Source organism: Poecilia reticulata, chromosome 9 (assembly GCF_904066995.2).
Source record: "Poecilia reticulata chromosome 9, P_reticulata-male-v2, whole genome shotgun sequence".
Lineage (NCBI taxonomy): Eukaryota > Metazoa > Chordata > Actinopteri > Cyprinodontiformes > Poeciliidae > Poecilia > Poecilia reticulata.
Window position 1 is genome coordinate 5,299,571 of NC_088838.1, and position 25,237 is coordinate 5,324,807.

At 41.3% G+C, this 25,237-nt stretch overlaps 1 protein-coding gene across 4 annotated transcripts in view; it reads right to left on the reverse strand.

Moving 5' to 3' along the window:
* bicdl1 (BICD family like cargo adaptor 1) overlaps positions 1-24,669 on the reverse strand; it is a 31,075-nt gene extending 6,406 nt beyond the window's left edge. For 2 of the 4 annotated variants that reach the window (XR_014089172.1, XM_008417271.3), the window contains exons 1-10: positions 23,540-24,669; positions 21,897-22,112; positions 9,109-9,225; positions 7,912-7,923; positions 6,787-6,933; positions 5,563-5,742; positions 5,262-5,480; positions 4,375-4,518; positions 3,269-3,399; positions 2,378-2,498 (exon numbers count right to left, since the gene is read on the reverse strand). Coding sequence is in view for 2 of the 4 variants with exons in the window: in XM_008417271.3 (XP_008415493.1) it covers positions 2,378-2,498; positions 3,269-3,399; positions 4,375-4,518; positions 5,262-5,480; positions 5,563-5,742; positions 6,787-6,933; positions 7,912-7,923; positions 9,109-9,225; positions 21,897-22,112; positions 23,540-23,935 (1,683 nt within the window). In the remaining 2 variants the exon portion in view is untranslated. Of the gene's footprint in view, positions 1-1,135; positions 1,253-2,377; positions 2,499-3,268; positions 3,400-4,374; positions 4,519-5,261; positions 5,481-5,562; positions 5,743-6,786; positions 6,934-7,911; positions 7,924-9,108; positions 9,226-21,896; positions 22,113-23,539 lie in introns of all 4 variants that reach the window. The other 2 variants (XR_534358.3, XM_008417272.3) reach the window with 2 other exon arrangements.
* Between the last annotated feature and the right edge of the window lie 568 nt (positions 24,670-25,237).

Genomic DNA, 25,237 nt, shown 5'->3' on the forward strand with positions numbered 1-25,237 from the left:
TACGTATGTTCACGTAATAAGTCTATTTAAAAAATCCATCACCCTCCCCCCACTTCCTGTTTTCTTCTTCGTGATTTGCACAAGTGGCAATATCAGGCTGTGACTTGCGTGATGCAAAAAACACGAGTCACTTTGGACAACATGGCTACCAAATTTAGCTGAGACGTCTAGGAATCCCTGTTTAGACGTAACGAAACATGCTAACATGGACGGTTCGTATCCTTTTCAACATTTGACTGTAAGACAAGTTCATTTTCACCTGCTGCACATTGAGGAGTGTGCACAAACATGTTCACAAACTCTCAATATATGCTTAAAAATGTAACTATTTATTAGGGCTGATTATTGAAATAATTGTCTACTAATTTAGTAATTAATCATTAACTGGAGTACAGACTCGCATAAAGGCAATGATTTGCTACAAAGGATCAAACGTTCACTAAAGGAATGTTAAGTTACTGCATATTAATGAAAAGTTTTTCTATTTGAATTATTTATTCATTTTCATCTTTTAATGTAGTTCTAATATTGTATAAAAGTACAGTAATACAGAATTTCTTTATCCAGTTAATCAGAATAATCTATAACTAATGTAATGTTTAGTTGCAGCACTACTATTCATATTTATAGGCTTTCTTGTTTTACATGTTAAAAAATAAGTCTAGTCATTGTGAACTGCAGGCTCCTCTTTATGTTTGGCTTTCAGCCACCAGAGGGCGCTGACAGGCTGCGACTTCAAGCTGGAAGACCATTAAAAACAAACACTCAGCACATAAAAAACACATTTTCCCACAGCAGAAACACATTCAGTGCCAGCTTGCATGTGAAGCGGCACCAATATAAAACCATCGGTCACTAAATTGTGATGGGCTACGGATCAGTTAAGATGACTCCAGCACAGTCTCCAAACAAAGCTTAAAGTGTTGCAGTAGAGAGAGAGAGAGAGAGAGAGAGAGAGAGAGAGAGAGAGCGAGAGAGAAAGGGAGAGGGAGAGGGAGAGGGAGAGGGGGGAGGTGGAGCAGGGATGATGAAGACGTGGATGGTTCTAGCAGCCTGAATGAGCAGATCTTTAGCATGAAATGACTCGGTGTGCCATGGTCAGGTTAGAGCGGTGAGGCAGCAGCTCAGGGCTCACCTCTAAGGCAGAAGGGGGGGAGGTACCACGGGGGAGAGAGGGTGGTACTGAAGTTGAGAAAGGCCACTAGATCAGAAACCACAAGAGCCAAACAGTAAAGAGCCCTGAGGAGGCGAACTGTGGGCGAGGAGAAGAGAGGAAAGAGCTGCTGGTTACAGAGGAGAGAGGGCGGGGAGGGAGACGGTGACGTGTCCCCCTAGTGGGCGCCGTCACACACAGCAGGTAAATATTAGGGCAAAGATTCTGTTAGCGGATTTAAAGCTACACTACGTAACTGTGTAGCAAAAATATGTTTTTCACATATTTGTTAAAACTGCCACAATGTGGTGACGAAACATCAAGCTCCTCCACCTCTTTAGAGCTGCTGCTGACAAACTGCACCGTTCCCGCTCAGAAGCAGCAAATGATTTTACTGCAATGGATTCCCAAATCTGTTTTTGGGTGCAGGAAGATTATTTTGGATGACATCCCACTTGGACCTTCTGATGTTACTCGTTCTGGATGCATACAGAAACCCTTCTTGGACTATGGTCAAGGACATGTGTCCACCATCATGTCTTTATTAACTCTTAGACTTGGACTATAAATAATGAAAATATGTAAACTGTACATGTTACTTTCTTTGGTTTCTCCTTTGGACTGCACTGCTGCACTTTGTTTTGTGTTATGTTTTGTTCTTCAAAACAATATATTTTTTGAGGGGAAAAAAAAAGCAACCAATCAGTGCCAGGAGGAAGGTTTTAGTGCTGTCAATCAGGCTAGTGTACGCACTGAGGATGTAATAACGGCGGAGAAACAACTTGCAGTTTCAGGAAAACTGTTTATCCGCCGTGATCAGCTGCTATTCTAACTAGCATTAGCATTCATGGCAGGGTATGTTGGTCGTTCCTGACTGGTGTATTACTGCAGTTAGCACTGGAAGCACTGGGAGAAGGCAGAGGAGCTTTTTCACAGATTATTATACATTACTGTCACAACATAATGATGATTTTAACAAATATGTAAGAAAAAAAACTTTTTTATAAAAGTTACGTACTGCAGCTTTTAGTCACAAATATGAGACTAGTTAGAGGAAGGGAATCAGGATGAGGAAGGTTAGTCTCAGTTCACTCAAATGGTGAATAAATGCACTTAGAAAAGATGCCTGAACAGGTTGAGTTGCACTACATATACAAAGTTTTTGTTTTTGTTTTTATTTTAAAAAGCTGCTCCTTTGTTTACTTCCTGTCCTCTCTGACCCACCTGCCAAGCCTCCAGCTGCTGTGACAGGTTGAGTTTCTGCTGGATGGCGTCCAGAAGCTGGCTGTTCAGAGACATGATGTCTATTTTACATTTAGCCAGTTCCATTTCCACACCCTTCTTCCTGCAATGCACACACACACACACACACACACACACACACACACACACACACACACACACACACACACACACACACACACACACACACACACACACACACACACATTGAGTAAGAAGACAGGCTTCAGTATTTTTACATTTGCATAAACAAAAGCATAAGCTTTGTTTGAAAGTGTTGGCAATCTCTACTTCATGTAGATAAAATATGAAAGCGAAGATTAAAAACCCATTTTTACATCAAGTCAACATGTGATCGACCAACACAAAGTAGTGCGTAGTTTAACCAGAGAACATTATGAATAATGTCTTCATGACACTGTTGTAAAACAGAGGGCTTCAGTCAGAGGCTCCTTCAGAGCAGCTGTAATGCAGACTGCTACAGGAGAACCTCCCAGCTCAGCATCAGCAATATAAGCATTTAGTTTGCAGCTAAATGTTAGTTAATTTAGAGCTAAGTAAAACAAAATTAAAACTAAATATTTAATATAGAATCGGGAACTAAATATTTAAATTGTGAATGAAATATTTAATTGGAACTCTAATAATTGTAATTGTATGAATAACGAGGTGAAAACATGACTTTGAAAAATGAACACCCACATTTCTTTCTCTGACAGGTTAAATAAACCTAAATATTGCTGCCGTTTCTTTTTTGTTGCCTAACTTTACGATGGCCACCCCGCTTTTAACGAGTCAACATAAATCTCTTAAAGTACATTTGGCTACATCTGCATTGTTTGTGTCGGTGTGCTGTTCTGTGCTTGACCCTACTTGGCGATGGCGTCGTCTCGGTCTCTGATGGCGCTCTGGAGCTGCTCACTGGGTTCTCGGACGTCCGCCATCGCCCTCATTCGCTCGTTCTCTTCCCTCAGAGAGCAGATCTCAATGGAGAGCAGCGCCATCTGGAGGTCGCACAGGAGGAACAGAGGGGAGTTGAGAGATGAACACTTTGTGTATTCCAAACAGCTCAGCTGGCACGATTTAGTCAGAGTGCTGCTCATGTGTGAAATAATGATTTGACCCAGTTAAAGTGCAGCTGACGTCAGACGGATGTTTCCAGGACTTGTTTTCGAGCAAAGAGAAGAAAGTCGGTTGCCCTGGTGGAGTGAAGGCAGGTTGGAGTCATGTCCTACATAACAAACCTTCATGAGTTTCCCCATCAACTCTGCTATTCTTGGACCTAAGACAGACATTCCTTTAGAAGAAACTTCTGCATATGGTCTACCTCACAAAAACTCTGAATAAAGTCCAACAGAGTGAGTGGGAGTGTTGAAGGGGCAGTATTGTGTACTTTCCAGCCATGTAGTGGTATTTTATAGCACAATCAAGTAACTTTGTTAACTTCAGTTGTTGTGAAAATGCCATATATATCAAATATGAAAAAAGAAAATAAACTTTTTAATGTAATGCCTTGAAATTGGGCCTCTGTCTCTTTAAAAAGTCCCACTCTTCCTGAAACTCCACCTTCAGGAAGTCATCATGGCTCCTCTATTAACCCTTTGAGAACATTTTTACCAGAGTTTAACTGAGAAGTAGCTGATAATGAGCTCAAACATATGCACAGTTCTACCAGGTGTTTGCTAATTGCTGCTGGCTAGTCTAAAGGAGCTGAGTGGGGGAGTCACCCAGCTCAGAAACCTGAAGCTCCTCCTCAGCTAGGAGGAGGAGCTGTGTCTCGAAGGCGGAGTTAGATCCACCCAAGCATTTTGTACAGCTGAATTGTTGCTACGGAGATCAAAGGATTACTCAAAGAATCGATGCAACACTAAAGGAATGTTTTAGATGAGGGAGTAATGCAACATAATTCAAAGCTCAAAAACATTGAGCTTTGCATCAATGTTTTTGACACTGTTCCTTTAAGCTGAACATCAGAATACCTGATTGTGCATCTGCAGCAGCTCCTCTTCGTTGCCCTGTGTTTTGTGCTGCTCCGCTTCATAAAGCTCTCTGACCTCCTGCAGTTCTTCTCCCATCTTCCTCACCTGCTCCTCTAGTGCCTCCTCATCACTGCGCCGTGAACCCTTCCAGAAGGAAACAAAAACCCACTTCACAACACGCACCCCGGAGAGGTGTACAGTCACAGCTCAGATGTCAACAGTGCTTCTTTTTTTTCTTTCTTTCTTTTTTTTTTTAAAAATGAGTTCAAGAAAAATATTGCACAGGGTCAGTTTCAGAAAAGTTTCTGCACATGGATCCATACAAATCCGCCCCTGAACATTGTTTTAAACATGCCAAACCCTTAGGGGGCAGTGTAGTGCAAAGTTAAAACGTATGTTAGCCAATAAGATTGTTTCAAAACAACCATTACTTCCTGTTAATAATTAAACATGGCGCCAGGAGGTTGATTTGTGTGGAAAGATGTAGATTGAATTACTTTTAACTAGCATATTAGAATATAGAGTTAATAAAACACAAGACAGCGTTGATTAGGAATCATCATTTGCAAGTATTTATTGCTTGCTGCGACAAGTAATAAATGTCGCAGCTGGACCTTAAATCTTCGTTTTCCCACCAATGCAGTTTTCTCAAATGTCCACTTTGGTTGGAGTTTTTAGTAATAAATAAATGCATAAAAATTTATTTGTTTCCCCAGATATCCTAGCAGTTAGGTTTAGCCTGAATGGCAAAGAGTTATGTACTGCGGGAAAAATATGTACTACTTGGTGCCTCTTAAAAGAACCTCACTCAACTCAAAATATAATAATAATTAAAAAAAAAAAAAGAATTTAGAATTTGAGCCAGAAAGCCAGCTCTGATCCTTTACCGTAGACTCATTCCCATCCAGCAGATTCTGTGTTAACCTCCTTAGCTCTAAAAGGCTGGTGTGAAGGCTCCCTGTAGGCACATCCTTGACCGAGGACGTCTCCGAGGACTCATCCATGGAGGAGTCGGTGGAGAGTGCCGAGTCTGTGACATCGTTTCCCCGGAGATGGGAGCAGAGCGAGCGGACTTCGCAATAGGCCTCCCAAAGTTGTAGACGCAGCTGTAACGGGAAGAGTTTCGATGTTAGCGGTCCATGCTTTCAGCTAGCTATGCTACACGGAGAGCGGACGAGTCAGGGCTACCTGTTCCCTCTCTTGCTCCTGCTCCTCCTGCTCCATGCTCTGCTCTATCTCACACAGCAGGTTGGACGGGTGGGGGCTGAGAGTTTGAAGACTGTGCTCCTCCGTTAGCTCGGCCAACTTAGCCGTCAGTTGTCTGTGGGACACCTGGACCTCCTGAAGCTCCAGCTGGCTTTGTCGCAACTAGGCATAACAGAGCAGTTAAGTCTTTGAATTTGTTGCTATCATCCATCTGCAAAAAAAACAAACTGTCAGTGACATGCAAAAAAATGGATTTATACAACCATGTCTATGATGTAAACGTTTCTCAAACTTTACAAGTCTTAATAGTGTCCTTCAGCCTGAGTCTATATTACTATGACTAGAAAATAATGGAAAAAAATGGAAAGATTTGGAAAGCAAATAAAAGTTTATAAAAATAATGACTAAAACTCTGATCTGCTCTGCCGGAATATAGTCTGGTAGCTTCATTTCAGTTAGCTTGTTGTTAGCTTGAGGATAGTAATTATGTGTGAATTAGGAGAGCAGAAAGGTGCTATTGGCATAACCATGGTTACCTCCAAGGTAGGTGATATGGCTGAAAAACATCACAAGACAAGCTTTTCATATCAGTCAATTGATAATTATTGATTTTTTGTTTTGTTTTGTGGTGATGTAACCTTCCCTGTTTTATCAACAATTTCCTCTCCAACTCTTGTACTTATTTTCGCCTTGTGTTAAAACAGGCAGCACAGAGGTCCCTTCCCTCCAAGAAAACTATAACTAAAGTTGTTTTCTTATTTTGCACAGCTTGTTTTAACATCTGGAAAAGGAACTTTCCAGATAACAGTGAGCGTTTCCACCGGCCTGTGTCACATCAGTGGCCCCCTGAGACCTTTGCTGTGTGGCAATGCCTTAAGACGGAAAGGGCTCAGTGATGAAATTAATAAAGAATGAGATCAACAAGGTTAAAATGTTAAAATTGTGGATTTAAAAAAACTCAAATACACTGAAAACTGTCTGCCTCTTTGCAAGAACTTGATCTATTTCCCAGTAAAAAAAAAGTCCTGAAACTGGTTCTATTGAACTTCACTACACCAGAAACACAGCTGACAAAAAAACATCCAACAAGACAGGAGCAGAAAAGTTTGTGGAAAAGCAAGCAAAATCTTGTCACATTCAAAATGTTTGGTCCCAACTACTGAATTAGACTAAATAGCTATTAAGACCCCTTTGGCCTGGATTCACCTGAAGGTCCTTCTCGTGGCACTGCTTCTCAAGCACCAGCGTCCGCTCCCGCAGGTCGTCCACGGTGTTCTGCAGCAGCTCGTTCTCCTCGATCATGGCGGTCACCCGGCGCTCCAGCTCCATCTTCCTCTCCGACAGCATCTTAATCTAACATGTCACACGGAGGTGGTTAGACGCTACGCAGCGGAATACCGAGAGCTGAGTGGAGAAACTTGGTTGCTCGCAGAAAATCAAGTCATGGAACTGATTAAAGGCTACATTTGTTTTTTTTTGTTGTTTGTTTTTTTACCTCTGGAGCAAGCTGGGCTCTTGCACAAGATTAAAAAGTACTCCCACTGGTCTGAAGAATGTGTATTGCCTAGCACGAGCGTGGGTGTCGGTTGCCGCCCTCGTCCTCAGGAATGCTCTGGTATCCTTAAGCATCTACACAAAGCTTGGTTTGAGCCTGTTCATTACCCTGAAACTTCAACGGCCTTCAACCGAATCCTTTCAAAATAACAACTGTTTTCCCCCCTGAATCTGCCCGAGCAGCTCCCCCCCATTAAACAATAATCACATCTTGTTCCTTTTTATCCCCTGACCTACATCTGGTAGCCTACTTCACAAAGCGGCCGCTCGAAGGCGGATCTGTTGTGCTTCTCTGCCGTTTGAAGTTCTACGCTGGGGCATCCTGGGTTTTTACCTTTTTTAAAATATGTGTTTTTATGCGAAACAGACTGGAAAGCCGTTAGTCATCGGCACATGTCATACGAAGGCAACTCGCAGGGAAAGTGGGAGCATCCAGACATTGCAGCATCTCGGCTAAATATAGAGCAGTAGCCTCTTCGCCCAATTATAGCGCAGGCTCTGCAGTCTGGGTGTTTTCTCGCTGCAACAGAAAAGCTGAACTCGCAGAGCTCCTCATCAACACATATCATTACCACACCTCCTGCTTCTGTTGACACATTTGCCATGATTGATGCCAGAAAAAAAGACACCAGCGAATGGAATTGAGTATGTTATCATGACATCTACCTGACCTAAACATGAAGGATGTTCCCTGAAAACAGGGAACTTGTTTGAGGCAACACTGTAAAGAGGGACACAGACGTCACATGCAGCATGCAGTCTGACGGAACCACTCACTTCTAGCCCTTGCTGCTCCAGCCGAGACAACAGGAGAGGGAAGCAGCAACAGAGACAGAAATGTTAAGATAAAAGAAGACGAGAGTAATAATCAGTAATAATCTCATCCTTGTCGTCTGTCCTCTGAGAATTAAACTGACTGGAAACTTTAAAGCAAACATCAGCTACAGTCTAAACTTATTTTCTACTCTTTTTTTTCTTTAGCAAACAGTATGCCAGAAATAATGACTTATTTGAATTATGTTTTACAAGGAGTTTTAATCTGCACCTCTCATCAGAAATGCAAAATCTCAAGGTTTTGCAGCATAAACTGAGTTTTTCAATCAGTAACAGCAGGAAACTTAATCGCTAACCGGCCACTAGTAAAACAACATTCTTTATGTGGAAGCTGGTACTGAGTGAAGAAGACTGTTAGCTGTATCACTGAGGTGTTTAAAAATGAAGTCCGCCAAGATGATGTATCCAACAGAATCATGTCTGCTTTTGATTCAGTCTGTCATAACGCAGCGTCAGACACTAGCAGGTCGCAGGAAGTTGAACGTATTAGAGTAAAGCTTTCATCTTAGGAGTTTTGTTCCGTCTGTTGTGGAACATGCTGGATTAGGAAACGTTGGCAGTTTTTTGGAAATCCCTGACTCTGATTGGCTGTTTCTGATCAGGAGTGATGTGTTTCTGCAGATGGCGGTAGAGCCACAGGAAGGAGGCAGAGGAGCTCAATTTGTTCACAGATTATGTCTCATACAATCAGGACATAGTGACAGTATTAACAAATATATATATAAAAAATTATTTCATCCATTTATCCATCAATCTATCCACCCTCCGCCTTTCCTGGGGTTGGCTTCATTCCAATATTAAGATAGACACTGAAGTTATTAGAAACAGAAATGTGAACGTAACCAAATGAATCCCAGCATGTCAGGATTTTGGACAGTTGTCAGATTTGTCTCTTTTAGAGGAATCATTGTTTTATTTCACCACAAATAAGGTAGTTACAATTTTAAGGCAGAAAGTACAAAACATATTATTAAGAGAAATCAGTATCAGCTAAAAATTGGTGATCAGAAATCATCCAGAAATTCTCTATGATCTCTGCATTTATGCACAAGAACTCCTTCCAGCATCACATGCTCCAAGTTTCAGATCATAACATCTGTGAGTGAAATGTAAGAGTAAAAGCTGCAGAGCGCGGCTGACCTCTGCCTGCAGCGTCTCCAGGCGTGTCATGTGCTGCCTTGTAGACACACTCTTCTCCCTGAAGTCGTCCCGTAATGAATGGACCTGAGTGGACAGCTGCCTCTCCACGTCTGCAGCCTGCATGAGGACAGAATGACGAGACATGGCAGATACTCAGTTCACTGCTAAATAACACATTTATGTAGATTTGTTCCGGTAATTGTCACAGTTTGTTCCAGAAAGTGGTGCATTTGATAGCTGGACCCCCTTAACAGCATCGTTTGTCACGGTCTTTATTAAAGCATCTAACAGAAAAGCAATCACTGCTAAATCCCTGTGTCATCACAGCTTATTGAGCAGGTGGGATCAGGGCCACATAGGCATGGAGGAAGTGACTGCTGGCGTTGTCATAACTGCCAATGTAACTGTATTTTCCTAAATAGAGTCCAATTTAAAGGGGAAGCATTATGTATGTTCCAGGAACATAGTAGCATTTTATAGCACAATCTAGTAACCATGATACCTTCAGTTGTTATGAAAATGCTATGTATATCAAATATAACTTAAAGGAAATTTTACTTTGTAATTTAACACCTTGAAATTGGGCCTCTGTCTCTTTAAAAAAAACTCTTATCCTTTCTGACAGTCCACCTTCAGGAAGTCATCACAACATGGCTCCTCTATTAACCCTTAAGAAGGTTTTTACTGGCTTTTCACTGAGAAGTAGCTCCTATAATGAGCTCAGCCAATGCTAAGTGGTAGATTGCTAATTGCTGCTGACTAGCCTGAAGGAGCTGAGTGGGTAAGGGTGCTCCGAAGGTTAGAAAGCTTGGAAACTACAGGAGCTTCCTTTTGAAGTTCAGACTTTATACACGCTGCACTGAAAAAAATTATTTAGGAAGCTTACATTTATGCATTTGTACAGGAAGAGAATGCAAACTAAAACAAATCAAATGGAACATTTCAATCATAATAGAAACATATTCAAGCCAGTTAGATTTCTGGCTGTGCTGAATATGTCTGGGTCATTGTTTACCAATGTCATCTAAATACTTCTCCCTTTTGTGATGTCATCGATCCATAAATACACAAAGCAGAATAAGCCTTTTTTTATCGTGTGCTTTTTAAAGGTTTCCATTTTGTAAAATCCTGCAGCAAAAATCCATACTTCACCACCCAGCTTTGTTTTTATTGTTCATTACACTGTTAGCAGGAAAAAATGCACTGATGAATACTAGCATCTTTAAATTAAAAAGGGGTAGTTCACTGTGTTGTGTAAATAAATCCTAAATTATTCAAGACATCCGGAATAGGTTTAGAGTATAAAGGGCAGGAGCAAAAGGTCAAGCTGTGATCTTTGGTCCCTTAGACGTTACTGCAGAAAGAACGGTCAGTCTCCTGTCACCACACGGACGCAAATAAACCAGAAAAGATGGAAGAAAGGAAAACATTTTTTACTTCTATGCCAGCTTTTTCCTTGACTTACATGATTAGTAAATTTATTTTGATTAATGGTTTATAGTTTGTTTTTTTGGAGTTATGATTCTATTTTCCAGCCTGATTTTGTATTTCATTGCTCTGCGTTTTGATGAGTTTCATTCCCGATATCTTTCCCTCATGTTTACTACAGCGTCAGTCAATTCACTGGATGTGTGGTTCAGTAACTAACTGCGCCAATCAAATACTTTGGTTCATTACTTTCTCTAATTTGTGCCTGTTTGTCTTAATAAATATTGCATTGTGTTTCACATGACAGGCTCTGCTTATGCTGAATTTCTCTGGCAGAAGAGCCCAGTGTGCCATTTTATAGGACAATCAAGTAACTGTTACCTTCAGTTATTTAAAAAATCCTACAAAAATCAAATATGACTAAAAAAAATTTTACTTCATAATTTAACGCCTTGAAATTGGGCCTTTGTCTCTTTAAAAACTCCTGCTCTTTCAGAAACTTCACCTTGTGGACGTCATCACAACATGGCTCCTCTATTAACCCTTTAAAGTAGCTCCTATAATGAGCTCAGCAGTTCCACAGTGGTGGATTGCTAATTGCTCTGGTTAGTCTGAAGGAGCTGAGGGGGGCAAAGGTGCTCTGTGAGGTGGAAAGTCGGAAAGCTTGGAAACTGCAGGAGCTTCTTTGTAGAAGGCGGGGCTAGGTCCAACCAGCTAAATGGTTGCCATGGAGATTAAAGGATTTCTCAGACATGTATGAAAGAATCAAGTCAACACTCCAGGTATGTTCTTGATGAGGGAAAAACATTATAACATGATGTAAAGCAAAAGAAAAGTCAATTTTACGTAAAAAGAAAAAAAGTTTGGTTCCAGACTACATCAACTCCAGTTACAAGCTTGTAAAAACATCAGACTGAGATCCAGATGTGAGAACCCAGTTAGAGACTGGACACAGAGTTACAATCTGTGTCTAAATCACTATCATGAGCTCATGCCTTTAATCCGCTCTGCCTTCAGAGGAACAGATGTGCACTTTAAACCATGCCGTGCAGCTGGCTGGGCCCAGTCGCAGCGACCGATCAGGTCACCGTGGTAACGTGGCATCTGACCCACTGGCCCAGTAAACAGACCGATTTAGAGATCACACTGGAAAACTACGAGGTTGACCTCGGGCTAGTACAGTCGCCAAATCTGTGGCTAAATTCCTCAGATTCCAGATTATCAGTGAAAGAGGCCAAACAAGGATAAAAAGAAAAGAAGAGAAAAGAAAAGAGAAGAAAAAAAACTGGGGGGAAGGAAGGAACCCAAAGCTCTCCCATCTCTGACGTTATCAGAGTGTCGGTTCCCCTCCGAGGCTGCCGGACGTGACTCATGCGTCAGGGGGTCTGAGGTGACGCACCCTCGCATCCGAACACTCTGTATCACGGTGCCATTCAGGAAAGCGCATTCCCATGGCAACGCCACAATTTGCATGTCACCCTGGTTGTCATAGCAACCAGAGAGAAGTGGTGAGGATGCGACACGCCGGTCAGGTTGTTTTCTGGAGTTTTCAGGAGTCACAGTCAGACAGTCCCAATCCGGTTTGGACCTGTCGTTCTAGCTGCTGTGGGCGACAACAGGTCGGCCCGACAACCACCGTGCTGAGAGCAACGCTTTGCACTGACTGGATGCAGATGCTCTGCTCTGAAACCTGGACAGATTCCCTCTGACAGCAGGCTGTAGAAGGAGCAGAGAAAAAATCCTGCTTGAGTTTAACGTGGAAGGAAACATTGTGTCACTGAGACTCCAACACAAGATGATATAAAGTGAGATTGTGCCACATTCAGGGTCACGTCTGGAGTTGAGGTATTCGCAGTTTTCCTGGTTGCACTTTCTGTGGCACTTGTGACCTTTACTCACATTAATCAGACACCGAAAAGGGGAAAACATGGAGCAAAGGTCCAAAGAAATCTAACCCCAGATGAGGACTAATGCCTTCGATACAAGAGGTGACCGCTGATGTCAGGCACTGCAACACTACATTTCCTTCTTTTCTTTTTTTAGTCTGTTTGGATGATCTCACATTTCTAGATATGTCCGCATATGACTACTTGTTTCACTGCTTATGGCTATACTTTTAAAGCTGCGCACAGCAAAAAGCCCAGTGTTAATTGAACTCTTTCAGTGTTTATAAGGCCCACACTCTTCAAAGTGTTAATATCAACTCTGTGGGAGTTAACAACATAACAGTGTTGTTAACTCCCACAGAGTTGATATTAACACTTTTTCAGTGCTTATATAGTCCACACTCTTCAGAGTTACATTAACACTGGGCTTTTTGCTGTGCAGCATGTAACTTTTATAAAAATGTATTTTTACTTATTTGTTGAAACTGTCACTATGCCAGGACAGTTTATGAGGCAGATAATCTGTGGAAAAATGTTACTGCTCTGCCTTGACCTAGTGCTAAGTATAAAGAAGATCAAATTCAGGAGGAGGGTCTTAGTACATGAGCTAATTGTCCATCACAGTGGTGTTGGTGCTGCCCATCCTTGTTATTGTACAGCCTGTGGTGAATTCTAAGGACAATTAGCTTGGCCAACGATGACAGCAGATAAATGGTTTTCCTGTAACGGTGAGTTGTCTCTCTGTGAGTACATGAGCTTGATTTACCGCACTAAGCCCCTCCTCCTTGCTCTTATTGGTTGATTTTGGTCGGGAGCAGTGAGTTTCTTCAGACAGGCAGGAGATGGAGGAGATTGATCATTTCACATATTATCTGTTTCATAACACACTGTCACAATATGACAGTTTGAACAAATATGTAAAAAAAAAATTCTATAAAAATTACTTACTGCAGTTTTAAGGCAGGTTTATCTGTGTAGTACATTTCAACAACAACAGTTCAAAGTGCTTCACACCATAAAAACATAATACAGTAACCAATTAAAATCAAGCAAATATACATCAAACATATTGATTAATGTTTCTGTAATTATGAATCAAAGGCAGCTCCAAACCAGTGGGACGTTTTTATTATTTTTGAAGTTTTGCTTTTTGTTCTCTAGTTTAAATCATTTTGTAAAATTTTTGGTTTGTTTATGTCAAGCAGCTCTTATGTCCATCTGATTCCCAGGCTCAGTCGCATGCAGTGTGTTAAACTCTACTAAGTAAGCAGGAATTGAAATTACTTTTTCACTATAGCAACAAATAAGCAATGATGAGCCCCCGGTGGCTGCTGTCAGCACTTAATTCAGTCAGTCCAGTAAATCGGAGCAAAGCCATAAAGCGTGAGGACGCTGAAGCTGGGGTCGGTGCATGTCCAGCCTCCTCAGAGCCTCTGGGGTGATGTAATTACAGAAAGGTCCCCTTCCTGCTGCTTTACTCTGATCTGATTAGGTTCAATGAGATTGGCTGACACAAAGACCAGCACACTCACACACACACACATTCTAGGACATTTAGTGTGTTCAGTGTGTTAAATGTAAGGCATCGATTTAATCAAACAGCAAGTGCCAATGTGATTTCCTGTCATTTGTTTTTAGTTACTGTTATAAATGAGTTCATTAGTCGCAATACTTTTTACAAAAATACTCTTCTTCTTTAGATCAATTCACTTTACCTGCTGTGATATCATTTATACGTTGTTTTAAAAATGCTATATACATCAAGTATAACTTAAAAGAAAATTGATTTTGTAATTTAATGCCTTCAAATTGGGTCTTTGTCGCTTTAAGAAGCTCCTGCTCTTCCTGAAACTCCGCCTTCAGGAGTTTCAGGAGTTTCAGGAAGAGCAAAACATTAATTCTTTAATGTTTTTACCAGCGTTGCACTGAGAATCAGCTCCTAAAATGAGTTCAGATGATGCGCAGTTTGACCAGCTGTTCCCTAATTGCTTCTGGCTAGTCTGAAGGAGCTGAGAGGGGGGTCCCGCAGGAATGTCTGATCTGGAATGCTTTGGAAATTGCAGCTCTGAATAGGAGCTTGGTCCACCCAGGGGTTTATGCACCCCTGAAAGGTTGCCATGGGAGATTAAAGGATTTCTCAAACATGCATGAAAGAATCAAGGCAACATGCCAGATATGTTTTTGACGAGACAATAACATTACAACATGGTCACTTTCATAATACTGCCCCTTCAATTCTTTGTATATGTAAAAATCTGAAAAGTATGATATGCATTTGTATTCAGCTCCCTGTATTCCAATACCTTTAAATAAAAATTCAGTGCCAACCACCACATTGGGGAAACACCCAACTAGGAAACAGTTGCTCTGGGTGTAATTTATATAAATACAGTTGTTCTAGAAAGGTCTCAGGGATTTCTTAGAGAACAAACGTTGTCATGAAAATCAAGGACCAAAAAGAGACAGTTGTGAAGTTAAATGCCAGTTTAGGTTAGAACGTAATACCCCAAACTTTGAGCATCTTACAAGGCTCTGTTCAACCCATCAACAAAAAATGGTAAGGCAAGTAGAACATTACTCAGAGAAACAGCCGAAGGGCCCATGGGAACATCGTAGGAACTACACAGATTCACAACTCAGCTGGGAGAATCTGTGAAGGGGATCAGCTCTCCACAAATCAGTGGCGAGAGGAAGGCCACAGCTGTAGGAAAGTTATAAGACTTAATGTTAGCAGTTAGCTTGAAGAGGACACACAAAAAAAACGTAGTTTTCTCACAATATTTTGTGGTACTATGGTGATTATAATCAGGGGCGGATCTAGAAAAATATTCATGGGGTGGCAAGAGGGGGGCAGGGATTTTTTCAGGGGTGGCAGTATATATATATATATATATATATATATATATATATATATATATATAGTTGATTAATCAATATTAATGTAGTATCGTTAATTATTTTTTACATCTTTCATTCTCCTGCTAATTGATATGTATTACTGGACTGGACGGCGCCTATTGGTCGCTATGTGATTCATTGTGTCCAGAAAACCATTTTATCCCAATGACAAGGAGAAATCTGACACAAAAATATTAGTAGCGCCATCAATTGTTATTAGATATATCTATTAAATACGACTTAAAATAAATATTTGAAAACTGATGTTTGATAAATTCTCCATTATACAAATCTATAAACAGTTTAGTTTCTGTTAGTTCTGTCAAGATGCAAGAAGGGACAAATTTCTACTTATATTGGTCAATCGTTTTATTTTAAATATGCTGTAGGAGCCGTAGTTTGACGACTGTTATAAATATCACCACGTTTTGCGAACACGGGGGATTAGCTCAGTTTTTGTCGCTTGTTTTTAGGAATTGCAGGTAATAAAGGTACAATAAAGCTGATAAACAGGTGAAGAACCAAACTAGACAGAACCACTTCTGATGGTTTGCCAAGGCAAACATCCAGTAAAAGTTCCACCAAGCCACTGCTAAGACTCTGGGGTCATGATTCTCGACACGGGCAAAAGAAGGTTCAATGTCCAAACTTATTGATTGTTCTTGGTGATTTATTTTCCTCTTTCACCAAATGATTACAGAAATCAAACTTTCATTTGTTCTCATGCTACCACTCTTGCTCTGGTAAAAGCCGTCAGCTCTCTTTAGGATTTTTACTAAGAACGCCAAACGGGGTTAACAAGAGAACCTACAGAATCATCTGAAGTGGAACAATCTTATTCTGATCAAAGAGTCAACTATGAGAGAGAGGAAGGGAAGGGCAGATGAGAATAGCAGGAAGTCTCTGGTGGCTTCACATCTCCTAGGTCCCCTCAGGCTGGTCTAGCACTCCCTGCATTCAGACTGAATGTGTAACATGTTACTATTACTTAGTCACGGCCCGTTGCTTAGTAATGAATCTGGACAGAAAGGGAAGAGAGAACAAAAAACATACACAAAAAAATGAAAACCGGAGCAGCGGTGCTGACCTTATTTTCTCTATTACCCTGCAGGTTTCCCCTGGCCTCCCCAGCTCACTGAATCACGCCATCCGAATCGATGCATTCAATTAGCCGGCACCAATTTCAAGGACTTGCAGAGACCACAGAATGTGCCGTCGCCCCACCAATCACAACATTCCCCGGGAAAATCTTTCCACATTCCAACAACCGGCTATCAACTAGATTAAACATTTAATTAAGTTAAGTGTTTTTGCTTTTGCAGCCATCCACAGCTGAAAAGAAAAGGGAAGACCAGAGTCTGATGAGGTGATGATGTTATGGCAACCGGTTGGGAGTGGGGTTTTGTGTGGACAGGAGCTGGATAAATCGGATTAAGATGTGACAGGAAGATCCTCTGCACACCCGCAGACCAGGGGTTAAACCTCCTCCTCATGGAGTCTTTGTTCCACACGGAGCTGCAGGTGCCTCGCAGCATATCACTGCTTCTCCCAAGAGAACAACACACAGGCACACACACACGCACACACACACACATTTTATCAGTTGAATCACAGCTGACAAGGTTATCAAAGCACCTCTGTATTGAGCTCCGGAGGCACTTTTTCCATCGCCATTAGTTCTCAGTGCCAAACTACAAAACAGACATCTGGGTAGAAATGAATCTGAGCATTTACTGTTTTTAATCTTTATGCAGATTGTCTGAATTTCACAGACAATCTGAGCAGCATTTCTGCTCCTATGGGAACAAGCAGATCACTGTGATATTAATTACACCACTGACAGCAACGGCTATCAGTGGTGTAATTATGAGAGGTACGTTTCCCTAATTATGAAAGGTAAACGTATCTACATGTTTGTAGTTACATTTCTGTTACAAATGTGCGCAAAACTTTGCCTCCAACATACAATTTTGCAAATGCGGTGTTTACATTAAATAAAGAATGAAATTAAAATCTTTATTCAGGGGTTGGAGCAACAAGCCTCTAATACTTTCACCTGTTGCTAACAGGCAAAGGCATCGCCAGGAATCCTGCCATGACAAAAAATTTAATTGGGCCCCTTTAAAAAACATGTATCTCCATAAGCCAACAGAGACAGTGTAACCAACAGTAACTAGTAGTTTCTGACGAGGATGTTATAAAGAAGCCCACTTTGACTCGCTGTACTGAATATTTGCTCTTCAGGGTTCAATGAACAGATAAACAAGGCCAATCATGATTGACACATTACATTTCAAGATCTTTATGCTAAGCTAATATGAGCTGCGTAATATAATACACTCCAAAAATGGTAATTATTACTTAAAGACATAAATGTGCCACTATTTTTAAGCTTTTCCCATATTCCTCTGACTGCAGAAATGTGTAGAATTTACTGATAACTACTTGATACATGTCAGAATTAGAAAAATATTTGTATTGCCAGTGATCCAATATGCATCCGCAAGATTTAAATGGAAATTAACTGTTGTAATATCCACCAAGTATCTTCAAAGAGTTGGTGGATGTTGTTGCTGTGGGCAGGAAGGATCATCTCCAGTATCAATCATTCTTCTAAAGACAGTGTTGCTGTCATGACATGCTAACACTTCAATATCCCTATTGCAGACACAATATCCCACAATCACAAGTCTTGGATGACACCATAAGTTGTTGTAATGACCTGGTAAATCAATCTAATCTGCCTCTACTGTAAATATCTCTCTGGCTGTTTGGTTTGAAAGCTGGGCAGAAAGATGTTGGGTTTGGGGATATGATTCTTGTCCATTACAAACTATGGAAGACATTTTCTCTGCTCTGCATGAACAAAAACTTCTTTTCAAGCCTCATGAGATTTGTGGTTGTAGTACAGGTGGCAGTAGTTAGTTCACTATTTGAGCTTTTGAGATAATGATTAGCGTCTCCCGGTCGTAAAAATATACCTAAAAAAGTATTGCCATGGATACGCATCATACCAACTGCCCAAAACTAAAAGAGAAAGAGCAAAAAACCTCCAACTGTATGTCATCCAAAACCAGAGGGGACAACTGTCCTAAGATGCAATGCCTCAACAAAAAATAACCATGAACAAAAATGTACAGAAAGAATAAATCAGAGCCACCCTAACACTATATAACCCATCCCAATTCCAATATGGGGGGTAGGAAGGTGAGGAGGAGGATGATGGTGGAGGTTGGTTGGTCAGTGTGGTAGAGTTCTCAAACACTCACATCATCATTCCAAAGATGAAGGGAAACTCTGTGATGTCACAACTAGAGTCCTGCTTGTGATGTCATCAGCTCTGTATGTATGTAACAAACTTCTACATTCTTGTCATTGCTTGCTGCACTACTGACAAGTTCAGACGTTCGCAAAGCTCTTTCAAAGTTGAACATTGAGATCGTTTGCAGATCAAAAAGGATTTTAACAAACATTGTTTTTTCCAACATGTCGAACCAAAGGCCACATTCCTCCAACGGTGAGATGAGACCCCAGCATGGAGCATGGAGAGCTGGACAGTATCTGCAAGGCTGGACTGAGAACAGAAAGCTTCCCATTGAGTTACAGAGAGAGATCCAGAGACTTGGCTCTCTTTTGGAAAAGGAGAGAGCAAGATGGTTTAAGGAGAACCAAAAGCTAGTCTACATGCAAAGAGAACTGGAGAATACAAAAACTGAGTTACAAGGGCAGAAAAGACTCAGGGAGATGAAGAGAGAACTACTGACAGGAGAAGAGTTTTCTGATTCAGAGTCTCTCAGACGAGCTATAATCACTTCCAGGGTGCACAGTGGAAAATCTGAAAACGGAGCTCCAAGACAGAGATGAACTAGGATCTCTAAGAAGAAAAGTGGCCAGGCATCAAGAACCAAACGGGGAAAACTACACTATTCCTGTAAAAACCACTTATCACCCTGCGTCCATGGATCTGGAACATCTATTAGAGAATCTTGAATTTCCTGATGCATCTTGCATCCTGATGCATTCTCCGAGTGTTAGTGGGGGTTTTCTTCGGGTGCTCCAGTTCCCCCCAAATTTCCAAAATCATGTAAATTGGGGTTATTGACCAATGTAAATTGTCCTCAGAAAATGTAGCACTAATTTCTGGAAAAGTTGAATTTGCAAACAGTTCGGATTGGAGAAACATAAAAAGAGTAATATCCGGTGAGAGTTGAACTTTCCAAAGGTTGCCCTTTGTCTCAAATTTCTAGCAGCCGTCAAGGTGTTGATGGGATCCATTTTGGTGGCCTTAGGATCGCGTCTGCAAAAAGGATTTCATCTGTTAAGTGTGGTAAAAGGGACAAGTACAAGTTAAATATATGGATATGTTGGTAATTTTTTTTTCCTTTCGTTCATTAAATGCTAGAGAAACGGAGGCAAACAGTAGTCTGTAGCTAAGCTAACTATGCTAAATGGTCGATAATCTCTTACAGTCTACCCACCTCTTGAACAAAAACTGAGCTACAAATTGACACTCTTGTCTTTTTCTCTCTCTCTCTCTTTGAAAACCTCACTTTATAATTTTTCTTGGCAGCATAGTAACTGTAGCAGTTGTTCTTGTCTTGTACTGACTGTTAACACCGTCACCTTCAAGCTAAAACGAACCATTTCATGCAGGTTCATGGGGGTGTTCAGTGCAAATATGGATGTGTGATTTTTGGTCTGGGAATGGTAACATTTATTTTTTACTTCAAAAAACAATTAAATAGGACAGGGCCCCATTTTTTCCCCATGTCTATGAAGAAAAAAAAACTGTTTTATGGAAATTGTCCTTACTTTTCCCCCTACTAACAGGTGCTTCTATGGTGCATTCAAGTACATCTGCACAAGATTGTCTATATGTTGACACAGCTCCAAAATAATTTAATCTGTTTTTCTTTGCTATTGTATAAACTCAGGTCTGCTTATTCTTTATCTACACCCTCCACTTGTAATGCTTCAACAGATTGACAAAAGCAAATTATTGTCAGAAAACTTTTAGTATTGTAACACTGCTGAATGAATTGGGGGGAAAAAAGAAGTTTACATTTTGTTTTGTTTCTTGACTGAAATGTATCAAACGCGCTGAACTGTTACTTTAAATACGAGGTCCCTATCAAGCCATCGTAATCTTCAAATTTTTATAATGTATATAACCCATATAACACGAATGGAAGTGCATTCTTCCCAGTGTAGAATGAAAGAACATAGATGTTGTTTTGGGAGCTATTATATTAGCAAGTGGCCATCCTGACTGAAGGAAGTGTTCATTTCTTGGTGTCGGCTGAGCAGATTGAGAAGTTCCTCTGAGCTTCTTAGAGCGGCTTAAATAAGAGCAGCAAAAACGTTAGCACTCTCAGTTCCATCAATCTTTCCCTCGCAGCCGGCCTCAGCTTACCCTGCAGTCTGTGAACCATTTCACGATAAAGCTTCGACGTCTGGCCCAAAACGGCTCAAGCTTTGTTCCCATTAATTTCTCCATTCATCTGTCTCTGAATCTCTTCGTTCCATCTCAGCCAGTCACAAATAACTGCACTCAAATCACCTGTCAATGAGCAGAGGGCTATTGCATAAGCGCATAGTTCAATCTCCGTAAATTATTGGAAGCCCTGCTTTTATATTTAGGACCTGGCATAATTCAGATTAAGTGAGAGAGATCAGCAGAACAGGGGTAGGTCCACCATGACAGGAGGGAGGGGGCTGAAAACTCATTTGGCTGAGCAGCCTGTGCTATTCCAGCCAAGCAAACAGAAACTCAACAGCTTGGCCCCAAGGTAACACACATACACATACAGATATACACACATAGTAAGTATTTCTACCTTCAAAAGTCTTTACATTCACTTCATTAATTCCTATAGCCTAATACTAACCAATACCCTAAAACTACCTGTAACCAGTACATACTAATTGTAAACCTAACCCCTACCGCTTAAAACAGCACCTCTTCTTATGAGGTCCTGACATTAGGCCCCATAAGAAACAATGTAGCATTTAAATGGTCCATGCACTGTATCAAATACAAGGCCACACAGACGCACACACACACACACACAAACGCACGCGCGCACACACACGTTTGTATTTCTACCCATGTTAAGACTTTGGATTGACGTCCAATCATTTTAGTAACTGCATTAATGGTTAACCCAGACACTTTCCCTAACCCTAACCACCTTGAGTATAAACCCAACCCTAAACTCAGTTCACTCCTTAGTCCTAAACCTAACCACAAACCCACAAATTCTTTGTTCACTGTGTGAATCAGCAAAATGTCCACATAATGCCACATTAAGAATTCTGAGAACTTTTGTTTTCAGAATACAAACTTCCATACACACCATAGTGCTTCCCTAAGAAGTGTGCCGTAGATGGAAGGCCATATAAGGGAAGCATTAGGACCATGTGACCCACAACACAAAGCCCGAGCTAATTAAATCTTCCTTGCAGATTTGCCCAGGTGGCCTAAAGCTGTAACCTCTGAAGCATGAGGGTGGACACACACACGCACACACACACACACACACACTCACACACAAACACAGACTCACTCCTCCTCACCCTACTGAGTTGCTCCAGCAGCCTATGGTTCTGTTCAGATAGTTCGCTGATGGCCTTGGTCTTGTCCCTGTCCGCCTCCCTCAGCTGGACCTGGTGGCGCTCCAGCTCGCCCTGCAGGTGCTGGACATCCGTCTCCAGCTCGGCCACGCGGCCTTCCCACTCACCCTCTCGACTTTCGAAGCGCCGCCGCAACTCGTGTTTCTCCTGCTCCAGGTGCTGGGTGTAGAGGAAGAGGACAGGAGTGTGACAGAGGTTATGTTCTGTATTTCATGCAAGCATGCATCTAAAGTAAATAACAATGGTAAATGGACTGAACTTATATAGCCCTTTTCAAGTCATTTTGACCACTCAAAGCGCTTTATGCTACAGCCCTTGGGGTTAGATGCCTTGCCCAGGGGGCGTATCAATATGCAACAGGAGAAAGCTGGAATTGAACCTATAACCTTCCAACTACAAAACAACTACTCCACCCACAGAGCCACAGTCACCCCAGAATGGGACTATAACTTCACTCACACTGTTATGTTTCATAAACAATTCTTTCCTTGACAGAGTTATTATTACAACAAAGTGGTAGAGAAGTTCAGAAAACTCAGTGTTGATGACATTTAGTGTAGAACTGACAAAGAAACAAAAAATTAATATGAAAATGTCAAACGAAGAAAAATTGTGAGAAACAAGGAAGTGAAGAGTAACATAACATTCTGGTTTTCAGTAGAGGAGCATTGTTAAATCAACCAGCTGATAAATCGGCCTTGTTTTCCTTAATTTTGGGAGACAAATCAGGTTTTTTTTAAAGATTGTTAATTGGTGCAAACCTAGTTTTCAGCCTAAACTTTGTCTAACTACTGAAAATTTATATTTTTTTTCCACATTTTGTTTAGCTGCAACTAGAACGTTTTACATGTAAAACATGGTAAAAACGTTTATTCACATGTTGAAATCTTGGCTAAAGAAAAACCAAAAATGTGATCATCCTTAACACAGATTTAATGGATGAGAACGTTTGTGTGGGAGTGTATGTATTAGTGAGTTTGTATAATATTTACAATTTTAGCATGTTAGCAAGAATGGGGAGGCACTGAGAATGTAGAGCTTGATTGGGAGTTGTTATGATGGTTAGGTCCGAGGTTAAACTAAATGGAGTCTGCACTATTTTCTTCTTTGGACAAAAGCCAACGTGAAAAAGAAAGATCAGGGAGAATCAAAAACAACAACTTCAAACAGTGTGAGACTTTTATGGCATCTTTTTTTCCCCCTCTGAGCTCATGCAAAAGGATGAATATGGATCAAAGGGCTGAACAGATGCCCAGCAGATACTACAGGTCCAGGACATAAACAGGATTAGTCTCTATCTGTGGGTGTTTTTCTCAGTCTGCCGCTTAGCTCATGTAAAGCATTTTGAAAACAAGATAAACTAAATCCCAGCCCCCACTATAAAAATTACATCTGAGATAATGTAATTATCTCAGATGTAATTTGAGATAATTACGCATTTGTCACCATTGATTACAACTTTATCCATCTAAAACCAATCCAGTTAAAACATGTCTGTCTTTAAGTTGGTTTAAGTGGCCAAACTTGACGGGAAAACTTTTATATTTCAGACTATCACAACTTCTACAGCGGGGTTTCTTGTTTACCTCCAACTTCTCACACAGATCTTTGTGCATCTTCTCATATTGCTTGGTCAGGTCTTGGTTTCTCTCCAGCAGCGCTTTGCCCAGTTTAGCTGCTAAAACCAAGTCCTTCTCTTTTTGCCGGAGGAGCAACAGCATGTCTACGCTATGCCCCGCCGCTGGCGCCTCCAGCTCCACCAGCTCCTCGTCGACTCCCCGCTCCCCGGTGATCATGGCCAGTTCCTCCTCCAAGGCCGTGCCGAGGCCTCCGGAGCCGGCGCGCCGCGGCGGCGGGTGGCCCTGAAAGCCGCCGGGCTCCTGAGCGCCGGGGCTGGCCGGCGGCTCCATGTAGTCGCTGTCCAGCTCTAGTGGTGCTGAAACCACGGCAGACGTCTGCAGATCCAGGCAGAAAGCGGACATCGCCGCCCGGCGGAGAAGTCAACAGATGGGAGCCGACTTCACACTGGACGAGCCCAGCCTGTTCCGATTCGCCCAGGCTGACCGGACCGGCTCGTAATCACCAATTTATTCATTGCTTCCGCTCAGTTCAATGCGGTATTTAGTGAAGTTAAGTCGACTTCCCAGTTTCCTCACGTCCGTCTCTCCTTCGTTAACCTACCAAGCAGTGACTCCAGCTCTGATTGACTCTCAGAAAACACCTCCTCCTCTGCAGCTCACTTACTGACACATGAAAGCTCTCCTCTACCCCGGTATGAACCGCCTGCACGGTCCCTGTGCTGTGGTCGCTCGATGAGGGTCCATCTCGTCTCGGGGTCCAGGATCCCCCATAATGCTGAACCTGGTGAAGCAGGCACTTGCCAGCCAAACACGGTGAGCGCGACCCCGACGCCTCTAAATCCCTTTCCCCGTCTCTGACGCGCGTTCCCGTCGCCACCGTGACGGCAAACAGAAACCTGTTACAAACTGAGCGGCTATTGGCTGGAAATGATAGCGCCATATTTTGGTGCTCCTCGCACACCTCTATGACATCCAATAAGCGAGCACGTGAGGAGGTAGAGCGAGGGACCGCTGTATCAAGAGATGCACCAAAAACACACCTGCTACGGAAGAAAATCAAAACATTCATTAAACGAGGGTGTTTTATTGCTAAATTACTAGGCAAGAACAACAATGTTTTCATCATGCTTCAGTGTCGTCACATTCCTGCAATAACGGCGTAAGTTTGTTTTTCTTCCAAATAAAAATAAACACATTTATTATTATTATTATTATTATTATTATTATTATTATTATTATTATTATTATTATTATTATTATTATATAGGAAGGTTAGGACATATAAAATAAATTAAAACATCTCAATTTCGGTGATTATCAATAACTTAAAAATAAATATTTTTCAAAAACCTGCAATATTTACACATATTTTAAGCACATTAGCTTACTGTGAAAAATATCTTCCCTGCTTACTAATATATTTTGTTTGCTTTTTCTCATATTACAAAGCTTCGGGTTAATAAATAATTATTAATATTAGACCTAAACTGCATGAAAAATACAAAAATCAGGATTCAAATTTTGTTTTATTTTATTACAGGATAGGTATCTAAACTGATATGGCTTATTCAGAAAGGGAAAGGTGGGTTAAGAATCATTAATATTGATAATTATTTAAACAGAACCTGTCTGACAACATGAAGTAGGCGAAAAGATCTCCAAAAGCAACACATCATGACCCTTTCAAATGAAATTCAACAACAG